General features: G+C 39.5%; 1 protein-coding gene across 1 annotated transcript; it reads left to right on the top strand.

The window, feature by feature from the left end:
• The first annotated feature begins 599 nt into the window (after window positions 1-599).
• Window positions 600-10,937, top strand: LOC115780680 (adenosine receptor A1-like). Its single transcript, XM_030730007.1, has 3 exons — window positions 600-1,533; window positions 6,872-7,163; window positions 7,259-10,937. Exons 1-3 carry the CDS (start codon window positions 1,199-1,201, stop codon window positions 7,637-7,639), a joined length of 1,008 nt encoding a protein of 335 aa, XP_030585867.1. The 5' UTR covers window positions 600-1,198; the 3' UTR covers window positions 7,640-10,937.
• The last annotated feature ends 326 nt before the right edge of the window (window positions 10,938-11,263 follow it).

Here is an 11,263-nt window from a genome sequence, read left to right as displayed (position 1 = left end):
GAAATGTATTTACTTATCAGCAAAAACTTTCTAACAGGTAGTATTCAAAAGTAACTTTTGCTATAAGTGTCTGTCAGTTCATTGTCACAGGTTGAAATGATAGTGACAGTCTCAGAGATTCATGAATGACAGACATAAACCTTTCTAGGGGAAGGATCTTTGCTATATTCAAGGTTAGAGAAAGAAGCTTAGACACCGAACACTTTCTGCCTGTTAACAGATTATTAATCGATGCTTGCCACTATGTAGACACATGTGCATTCCACATGTATATGTGTAGGTTTCCCATGTGCATACAAAATTTCTATGGAACTTGTGTATGTTTCTCATTTGCATCTATATTGGTTGGTTTGGTTCCATCGTTTTTGCAGCTGGGTACGGTACTATTTTATTATCTCCCTCCAACACGTGGCCATCTGTATTCACCCCATTTCCTTTCTGAGAATCCGCCTCAGTATCAAAGAGTCACATTTATTTATTTTTTCCACCACTCCTTATGTCAGGCGTTTCTTTATCCTAAAAACGGGGAGTCTTAACATTTGGCAGGATGTGGAAAATTTAGATTCATGACAAATGCACCTGTCACGAATCCACATTTGATATTCTCCTCCCAGGGCTCGACTGTCCACTCCCACAGAGGGCGAGCTTTCAATCACAAATATTTCCGAAGAAAGAAGACAAGTAATACTGATAATCTGATGTCCTTGGGGATTTTTCACAAGAAACGTCAACCCCAAAGCATGAACATTTTCAATCCAAGTTAAATCCCGACGGAACGGCGGATGGCGTAATATCCGGAATATCTGGAGAAACGAGCGCTGGTTGGATTCCTTGTTTATTTTTTGACACATGCCTTACACTGAGGAAAGCAGCAAAGCTAATCTGCTCTATGGGAACCTGCTTGTGACTCATTCAGTACCCGGGACCGGTCCTGTTCCTCTGTCAGCCGGACTGCGGGGGCCGCTCCAATCCCGGAATCTTCAAAGTTACGCGTCAGGCGCGTGGATAGATTTCCTGGACTAGATCCTAATATATTTAAGAACAGCAGGCACTACCTTCGCTTCTGTGGGACATAAAACATGCGAGAAACAAGAAACGGTGTCTCAGTCGAGCCCCACAAACTCAGACAGGGAAGTCCTTCGACGTGTTCAGGTTTAATTTTCTCCGCTGAGCGCACACTCACCCAGCATCCGCGACCATGACTTCGACTGCTTATAAAGGTCTCTACATCGGCATGGAGGTGGTGATCGCTTTGTCCTCGGTCATCGGGAACGTAATGGTGGTCTGGGCTGTGCGCATTAACCGGTCTTTGAGAGACACCACGTTTTGTTTCATCGTCTCCCTGGCCTTGGCTGACATTGCAGTCGGAGCTCTTGTCATCCCCCTCGCTATAACCATCAGCATCGAACTCAGGACGCACTTCTACAGCTGTTTGCTGGGCGCCTGCACAGTGCTCGTCCTCACGCAAAGTTCAATCCTGGCGTTGCTGGCTATCGCCATCGACCGCTATCTGAGAGTCAAAATACCCATGAGGTAGGCCTAAAGGTGAATTCCTCTAGTTTTTAATATCTTGTCTCGTTTCTAGAAGCCTTTGTGTCTGGACCGCTGCTTGGATCAAGGACACTCACCAAAAACGCTCCTGTCGGTTTCACGCAGGATTTTCATTTCACCCGCAAGAAATTCATGTCATTTGTGGGGTAAAGGTGTGTCTGTTCATTGGGGTTATTTTACCTTAACGGCCCTGTAATTTTTTCTCTACTTGAAATTATTGGCGCTGTAGTGATAGGGCATACTTATCGGTGCTAGTTAGGCCAATATATTTTAGGTGGTTTAACTATTAGAAATAACTGTGATGTGCCTTTCCAACGCACAGTTGTAGTTAAAATAGGGTCCATATTGCTGCAAACTAATTTATATTAGATAGATAGATAGATTCCAGTCTGTGCTAAACATGTACAAAAACCTTGTGGAGGACACAGCCTTATGTTGAATTTTATCATCTCCTTTTGAATTATTATTTATTTTATTATTATTTTTAAGAGGCAACTTTAAAATAGCCATGCTTTTCTGTTATGGTAACTTACCTCATGAGGAAAAGTTGAGTACCTGATCATTTTGCACTCCTCTTTTTGTCTCACCCTCATATTTCTTTTCTGAAAAAACCTTTCACTTGAAGCTGGCTCATTTGAAAATAAGCCTCAGAGAGTTGGGCAGAGAATGCATGATTGGTCAATAGGCTCGTGGTGGTTGGTTGATGGATTACATAATTTGTCAAGTTGGCTACCAACAGACACACACTGCACTCTGTCAGTGGGAGGACATTAATATGGGTTACAGTGACATTAGCCAGACAGCAGTTAAAATATGTTACCTGTTAAATGAAATAAATAAACTGTTATTTATTACTTTCTGTTGGGAATCTAAGCCCCTTTCATCATAGTCTTGATGTGCAGATACAGTATAAGGCTTTCTGCAGTAAGTAAACAGTTTAAATAAATGCTCTTATTATATTGTGTAACATTTAATATGTGCCATGTTTATTTTTCTTTTACATTTAACCAATATAAATCATATCTCTAATAATCAGATAGTAAGTCTCATTATCTCCGGGGTGTGCAGCAGCCACAGAAATACTGGTCTATTTCTGCTGCTGTTGTGCTTTTTAGCTCAAACAAAACATATAGATGGTGCATTTTGAAGAGTTAGATTGCTGTGCAAAATTCTTGAGCCTCCCTTCTTTTCTTTATATTTTGCTTCCAAGGAGCCAGACTTTCTTGTAATCTTTTAAAGTCGTCTTGAGCACTAGTTTTCCAGGCTTACAGCAGGTCTTTCAAAGTTTTTATTTGGACATTGGCTACTTTTTCACTCATTTTCAGTTCAGTCCTTGTTCCTGACCATTTTCAGAGGAATGTTTTTGTTTGTTAAGCTACTTAACTCTGACATATGAGTCATTCAAGCCTAAAAAGGCACATAACTCAAAGAATGAACCATTGTTGTGTCTACAACCCACAACTTAGCAAACAGCCAATTTTAAATTGTATCTTTAGGCACTTTGTTACTTGCAGCCTGTTGCAAAAACAAAAGACTTACTGTAAGGTGTTCCCATTTGTTTAGTTGAATCTATGACAGTTTGGCAGGAATAAAATAGTCATTTTGGACCAACGAGGTGATTCCAAAGAGCTGGTAGGTGAAAACTCGTCATATCTCAGCATGATGTGCAGTGTGTCATTAAAACACTGAGGAAACTGGACAAGTGGAGAACAATAGAAGATGCAGCAGGCTCATTTTGACAGAGAACCAAACAAAAGGCAGCCAACATCCAAAGAAGGTCTTTGAATGTCCTTCAGAAAGCCAGGAGAACAATTCCTGAGGGCTACTCAAAGAAATTACATGGAAGCTTCCCTTTTGACCACATCAAGTAATGACTTCAAGCTTGTTAGAATAATACAAACTCTGTTTTTGCCTTAAATGCTGTATTTTGATTTATGTTTGCATGTGTTTCAATAAATTACTGTACTTATTCCTCAAAATATAAAGAAATGAAGGGTGACTCAAGACTTTTGCCCACTACCGTATACAGATACAACAGATAATTCAGTGGATGTGTTTTAGCAATAGACTCCAATCTGGAGTTTAAATTTAAATAAACTGCAATTTGTGTTTTACTGGATTGTGGCGCAGTGGTAATATGAGCCAGAAATTGAGTCCTCTTCCTTTAAGTACCCCTGGGACTGTGGAGGGACACAGTTTAACAAGCAGTGATTGCTTTTTTTAGCTGAGGTGTTTGGAAGCACATGGTCATGATAAGCATGGTCTGATATTCGAAAATGCCGAAAATGCCTCATGCGCCACTGGTTGGCTTCTCCAGGTGGGAGATGAGGATCAAAATCCCAGAGGAAGGAAGAGATAACTGGGCTACAGTGGAATCCAGAAATCAATTTTTGGCAGCTCATCTGTACGCAGACAACCAGCCAAGTTTTACGAAAAGCTGTACAAAGACTTAGACAAAGAGTACCCAAATCAAGATAAAAATGCTACATATGGAAGGTTCACCCTATGGCCTCTTTTAACCTCACTTCATTCATTTGTCCTGGGTTGTGTCTGCCACACCTTGACTGAACTCTGATTGGGTGTGTGTGCACTATATGTGACCCTGTGTGTGTGTGTGTGGGGGGGGGGGGGGGGGTGTTAAGAAGGTTTACATGACATAAAGTTGTAAAATATGTGACCACAGGGATCTGTTATCTTGTTTACTATATAAAATGTTGGGGGGGCAGAAAAAAGGGGGGAAAGAGGGGAATGGTGAGTTTGGCTCTCACACTCTGAGTTTGACACTGTGTTTCTCATAGCCTTAGTGTGAGTTTAACCAGAAGGCAGCTGTGATAAGAAAAAAAAAGAAATAGAGTATGGAGCTCACATGAGGTGTGCAAGCACAAGTATTTGCTCACCTCTTTCATCTAGTGAGTCAGCAATTACTCTTTAGACATGAATCTGAGATTGAAAATAAGGAGGCTGCCACAAGAAGCACAGACCTGCAACAGCAGGTTATTGAGTGTAAGAAACAAGACTGGTGACTTCCAGTGAAAATTCCAAAGAATTTCACTGACTGTAATACTACTACTAATAAGTTTTTTCTTCTGCAAAGCTTGTCAGGACCTATCTCTATCTGAGATCTGATGTACATCTTTCATTGGAAATCTGATTTCTTTGAGCAACACTTGGTGGCACACACAGAGAATGAATAAAAAGATTCATAGTTATAATTCTTTCAGAACAACCTGACAAGATACAACACCTGAGAAAGAAAGAAAAGAGAGCACAATTTTACCTTGAAAAGTTCATTTAACTTGCGATAAAACAGACTGCTGCTCAGTAGTCTTGCTGCTGCAGGCTAATATGGTTTGGCCTAATGTTCTATAAGTGAACTTTCTAAGCCAGTTTTCTGTGCTTTGTATTGGCTGGTATAGACGTTTGCTACACATAATGTTTTATCATTAATTTACAATCATTCTAGGATTTGAGTGGGTCACATTTATGCAAATTTGTGCGTATTTAATTAGATATCTTATTTAGCATTTTTTTAATGCGGATTTTCACTTTCTCTACAGACTTGATTGCCCTAATTTAAGTCATATACTTGCTGTCATGGTGATATTAAAAATTCATTGGTAAATTGTGTTCAAAAATATTAATTATACATACCTTTACAGGCTGCACAAGAACTTATATCCACTACACTTTCCATTTGCATTCCTTTCTATAATTTGAAGACTTTTACACAAGAGTTTGATCTTATCTATCAGCAGGTTTAATATAAGTTTTTTATTCCTAAAAAACTGTCAAAAATGGATTTTGGTTATGTACTGTAGAAATGGCTATTTAATTAACATACACTGTATGGACAAAGTACTGGGCCACCTGTACATTACACCTACAGGAGCTGCTTGGTCATAGAAACCCATGCCATCAAGGTCCTGGTGCACAATTTTTGTGCTGATGTTATTGCCAGAGTAGGTGTGAAACTCGGTGACCCACCTCTGTAACTTGACGTGGTCTTCCACTTGGTGGCTGAGTTGCTGGGGTTGCTAAATGTTACTGCTTTCCACTAATACCTATTATAGCTGAGTGTGTAATTTCTAGGCAGGAAGAAATTTCACAAACTGCCTTGTTGCAACAGTGGCATCCTATTATAGTACCACACTCAAATTCAGTGAGCTCTTTAGAATGACTCATTTTTTCACAATTGTATGTAAAGGCAGACAGCATGGCATGGTGCTTGGGTTTATAGACCTGAGGCAACAGAACTGAAAACACCCAAATTAAAAGGATTATAAGGTGTGACCCAATACTTTTATCCATATAGTGTATTTTCTGAATTATGACATGTCAAAGCCCTTTGACTTCAATATGTTAACAAAATAAAATACAAATTTAAAATCTGCTTTTATCCAATATCCAGATTGTAATGTAATAAACAATGTAATAAATCATCAGCAAGTGTGAGCACCTCTATGAAAGCAGAGGTTAATGCAGTTTGATGGTCTGGAGCATTCAGGTGTCAGGTGTTAACACACCTTCCCAGGAATGGATGCCCTTGTAAATTCATCACAAGGTCAGACAAAATGGCCAAAAATCCAAAAAGCTACACCCCAGACTCTACAGGCCTCAGTTATTGTGTTGCCATCATGCTTCCCAGACAGGTCTGACCTATAGGATAATGGACATGTGACCCCTGGTGGTGTCCTGTGTTGTCTGCTGCCAGGACATCGGCATTGGATCCTTTAGGTCCTGTAGGTTGTGGGGTGGAGCCTCCGTGGATTGTGATTTTTTTTTTTTCCATCACATTCCACAAATGCTCAACAGGATTAGCATCCAGCGAGTTTGTAGGACAAATCAACACCTCGGGCTCTCTGATGTGTTCCTCTAACTGTTCCCGAGCAGTTTGACGGGGTGTGACGGGACTCACTGTTCCGTTACATCAGTCCACTGTCAACTGGAGCACCGCAGCTAGAGGTGCGCTTCGACTGCAGCAATGTTTAAGTGTGTGTCAAAGAAGTATCCATATTAATACCTGGACCCAAAATCAGAACTTTGAATTCCAGAAAGATGACCAGTGTTATTTACTTTATCCATCAGTAGTTACATTTATGATGTTTTTGTATTTGCTTGAAATGTTTGTCTTTTTTTTTTTTTTTTTGAAAAGTGAGTCTTTAATGCAGAAAACTACAATATTATTTGCTGTTTGAATAGGATATTAACTTCTGTACAGATAATGTTATATAATTTTAAACAGTCCACAGACAGTCATCTACCTTTATCTGTTCACAGAGATTATTTTCTCAGAGCATCATCTTCTTTTTTGTTGCCATAGCTACAAGCGAGTGGTGACCCCACGACGAGCTGGAACAGCGGTTTTATTGTGCTGGCTGGTGTCCATCATAGTGGGCCTCACTCCCATGTTTGGATGGAATAACCTGCAGCACCTCCGTGAAAATGGCTCCTTGAGCAGTGACGCCTTGGTGACCTGTCGGTTTGAGACAGTCATCAGTATGGACTACATGGTCTACTTCAATTTCTTTGGCTGGGTGCTGCCCCCTTTGCTACTAATGCTGGCTATCTATGTTGAGATTTTCTACATGATCCACAAGCAGCTCAACAAAAAGGTGAGACCATCCTCTTCATGTGACGGACAAATTTCATTACAGACTGTGTGAAAACTCCATTTTTAAATTGACATCATCTTCTTTATTTTCCATAGGTTACAGCAAGCCACACTGACCCGAGACGATACTTTGGAAAGGAGCTTAAGCTGGCCAAGTCACTTGCCCTAGTTCTTTTCCTCTTTGCAGTAAGCTGGCTCCCTCTTCACATCCTGAACTGCATAACCCTCTTCTGCCCGGAATGTGACAAGCCAGAATTCATATACATTGCCATCATCCTCTCCCATGGCAACTCAGCTGTCAACCCCATCGTTTATGCTTTCCGCATCAAGAAATTTCGTACAGCGTTCCGGAAAATCTGGAAACAGTACCTGCTCTGTCGGGATCCAGTTGGCCGTCTTCCTCAAAGAGGAAGCCAGAGAGAACAGAGTCACGAAAGGAGGCTGAGGCAGAATGATGACGATGACGATGATGTGTGACCTTTGGCAATTAATTGGATTGCTGTGTTACTGTCAAGTGTCAGCACACTTTGTCGCAAAGTGGAAAGGACACCGGCTTTATTGTTATGCTTGACAGATATACTGGTGGAAATGGCTTTCAGAGGATGTCCGATGTCTGAATGATTTCCTCCATCCACATGCACCAACAAGGAGAGGGGATTAAAACTCAGCATGGGGATGAGAGCCACACTATAAATCATACTGATTTCTCCACTGACTGACAAAATGCTGATTGTGTTGTGTCATACTGTATGTCCATCGCACTAAAAGTGATCAACAAGAGCTCCACCGCTTTCAATGCCAACTTGTTGGGCTTAACCGAGTAAGTGTAGATTTGGAGCACATGTGGTACAATAATAGTCAGCTGTACTGTTTTTCTTTTTTAACCGAATTAAAACTCATGACCTTTTTCATGTGATTGATGTCAAATATTTGTGCTTGTGTATGCTACATTAACATGCTTTGTTCTGTGGCCTTAAGGATAGAAAATGTAATGAAAAAGTACTGAGGCAAATTGTAGCCTTCCGTTAACACTGACAGTTTGTTAAACAGGAAATCTACTCAGCCAGCTCAGCACTGTGAGGGTAAAACTGGAACTCTGAAGAAGCTCGCTTAGTAACTCATCAAACTCATGGACTTTACAGATGTGTTGACCTGGTCTTACTTCTAACTTGTCACATATTAATACTTAGTCGGGACACATTGTAACGCACTCGGTACCCCTTTAGCATCATTGTTCAGTGTGAAGGGCAGTCCATTAGAGTTCAGTAGAAGTCCTGTAACCTATGAAATAGACACTGTGAGATCTTGGGGGAAAAAGGGCTTGGCTGGTGTGGGTTTACTGCCATGAGACATACAATCAACCAAGGAAATATTGGAAAAACTTGTTGCAGATGAAAGAAGTTTGCCTTTGTCATTGTGAAAGGATGTATTTCAACCAAAACCCTGATTTGTTCCCCCTAAGCTGGAGTCTGAGCAGTTATTTAGAAATGCCTGTCAACTGAAGAGGATGCGAGCCGAACTTTAATTTTAATGGCCAGTCAGATCCAACTTAAAAGGCACTACCCCTTCAAGGTTACTGAAGTTGTTGCGAACCTCTCCTGTGGCTAAAATGTTTCCCATTTTGACTGTGGATTGGCTCCTTGGTGGCAGCGTTCAGCACCTCAGGATTCTCTCAATTAATTCTATTCAGGAGTCTTTGAGTGTGGTGTTTTCTGCTTATATGATACTTATTTCCTAACCATCAAAATTAAGGATCAACATAATGTCCAAAGTTAATTACAGAGTGAAAATAAATCTAGTGCCGAAAATAAGAGGAAGGAAAAAAGTGAATCAGTTATAGAGGGGTAACTCTAAAGGGGTACCCCTCATTTTTAGACAAAGAGGTTCCTGACCAAGTGCCAGAAAGTGACAAATTAGGAGTGATAATGTGCTCGATGTGCGGTGAATGACCACATGCGAAGGCAATACTTTTTGCATTTCTGAGACCATTTGAATATTAGCTTATCCGTATCAATCAAAAAATTTAAAACAGCAGAAAATGTACTTGATGCTCCTGTGAAACGACTGATCCAGCTATAGTAACTATATAACTATACATTAAAGCATCGGTGTTATTTAATATAAAACTGTGAAGAAATGCAGGCACGCCAGCATCTGCTGAGCTCCATTTGATCAGTTTAACTCTATAATGTACTGCAAATGTATCATTAGGCCCTTTCTACTACTCACCGGTATTATTAAAAAAAAAAACAAAAAAAAAACAAAAAACAAACATTTACTTGTGATTCTTTGTGACAAATATTTAACAATATAGCATCAATAAATTGTGTCTGTGATTTGTGTTAGGGTGCTGACCTAAACCAATCAGCATTAACCTCAAAGTGGGGGGACTTTTAATTTTAACATAACAGATAAATGCTGACACCAGTAATATGTAGCAGTAGTAGTATGTAATTTTATGTCTAAATGTTAATGGGAGATACTGTCAAAAATTCCTGTCACTGAGCAGCAGCTGTGTTTTCTCTTGCAGCTGATCATCAAATGAGACAGCTATGAAATTCATCTTCAAAGCATCTCTACTCTTGTGAAAGCTGCAAATCGAAGCATATGCTGCAGCATATGTTGATTTAAATACATAAAGCTACATATATTAGTATCAAATAGAGGCATCAGAATGTGTTATGAGTTTTTGACAAAGGCAGCACTTGCTTTGTTCCCAGAAGATCATCTACACACGCTTGGAATTTGATAATTGAATTTCACATGCCGCTCTTGTAGTAATGGCTCCATGTCATTCTTTTCTTGCTTGGTGTCCATGTAAAGTGTTGTTAAAGCCACTAAGTCTACAATTTAGTTGTATAACTTTATAACAATTGAACTGACTACATCAGAGGGTCCAGTCAAAATTTGCTAAACTGGCTCATGCATTTGCATAACTGGCAACATTTTTTTAACTAACAGAGGAAGTTTTTTTTTTTTCTTTTTAAGTGTTTGTTAACTGTAAATAGGCTGGGGGGCAGGGAGTGTACACAACAGGAGTGAATGTCATTTTGTGGTGTTATTCATGCTAATTTACTGCTGCTTTCATATCTTTTTTAATTTTCATATTTTTTTAATTTCTATACATAGTGGCTTTAAACTTTAATTTGTTGACTTTTACTGGACCAGTGTGATGAATTAAAAATGACTTGTGCAATATCCTCTATTTTACAATAACAATATCAGAAGAAAATCTAAGGTTTACATATTGTACATGTAGAAACTGTCAGTCAGACTTAAGTGCTGAAGGATCAAAGGATTATGTGCTATAGTAATGGGCGCTTGTGTCAGTATTGAATTACATGGGAATATGCGACTTTATAGGTCAATATATTGACTGAAAAGGCAGAAAGCAGATCCTTTGTGTCTGAATGAGCAAACTGCTTTAGTGGTGCTGTTTGATGTGCTGTTGGAAAATACACTTTTATTAAACACAAGAGAAACAAAATAAAGCTGCTTTCATCATCGGTGCTGACTGCAAAGAATCTGATAAGAAATGGTATCAGGTAATCTTGATTTTATTAAAAAGGCTTTGTGTAGGATGTACTAAATCACTGTCATCTGTCATTCAGTCAAATCACACAATCAAGTCATATTCAGGCTTAGACCATAGCACAACCTATAAAATCTATTTTTAACACATAAGTTAGCTTTTATTTTTAAATGTATTTTATGTATGATTTCATAAAGAAATGTTTTTCTGTTTGTTTTTAAAAATAAAACTTGTGTGACTTCATGCGCTATCAGTTTCACCAGAGGAAAATCCTGAGTGAATCTTCACCGCAGTCACTGCCGCTTCTCATTTCCTGCTGAACTGCTTTACAACGCTTGCTGGAATGAAGCCATTGTTAATGTAATTAGCTCCACCTGTGCCCATTTCTACTTTGGACAATCAAAATGCGGTGAAAAGGATGCATATTACACTCACCAGACACTTGGGTACACCTTGCGATTATCAGGTTGGACCCTTTTGCCTTCAGAACAGCCCTAATTCTTCATAACACAGATTCAACAAGGTGCTGGAATTGTTCCTCAGAGATTTTGGCCCGTGATAGCATCACT

The sequence above is a fragment of the Archocentrus centrarchus genome, chromosome 5 (genome assembly GCF_007364275.1).
Source record: "Archocentrus centrarchus isolate MPI-CPG fArcCen1 chromosome 5, fArcCen1, whole genome shotgun sequence".
In the NCBI taxonomy this organism is placed as follows: Eukaryota; Metazoa; Chordata; class Actinopteri; order Cichliformes; family Cichlidae; genus Archocentrus; species Archocentrus centrarchus.
This window is presented reverse-complemented; position numbering and strand designations above follow the sequence as displayed.

Coding starts and splice junctions, on each gene's coding strand:
- LOC115780680 (XM_030730007.1), top strand. CDS start 1,199: ATGACTTCGACTGCTTATAAAGGTCTCTACATCGGCATGGAGGTGGTG. Junction 1,534..6,871: donor AGAGTCAAAATACCCATGAG/GTAGGCCTAAAG, acceptor TTGTTGCCATAG/CTACAAGCGAGTGGTGACCC. Junction 7,164..7,258: donor ACAAGCAGCTCAACAAAAAG/GTGAGACCATCC, acceptor TATTTTCCATAG/GTTACAGCAAGCCACACTGA.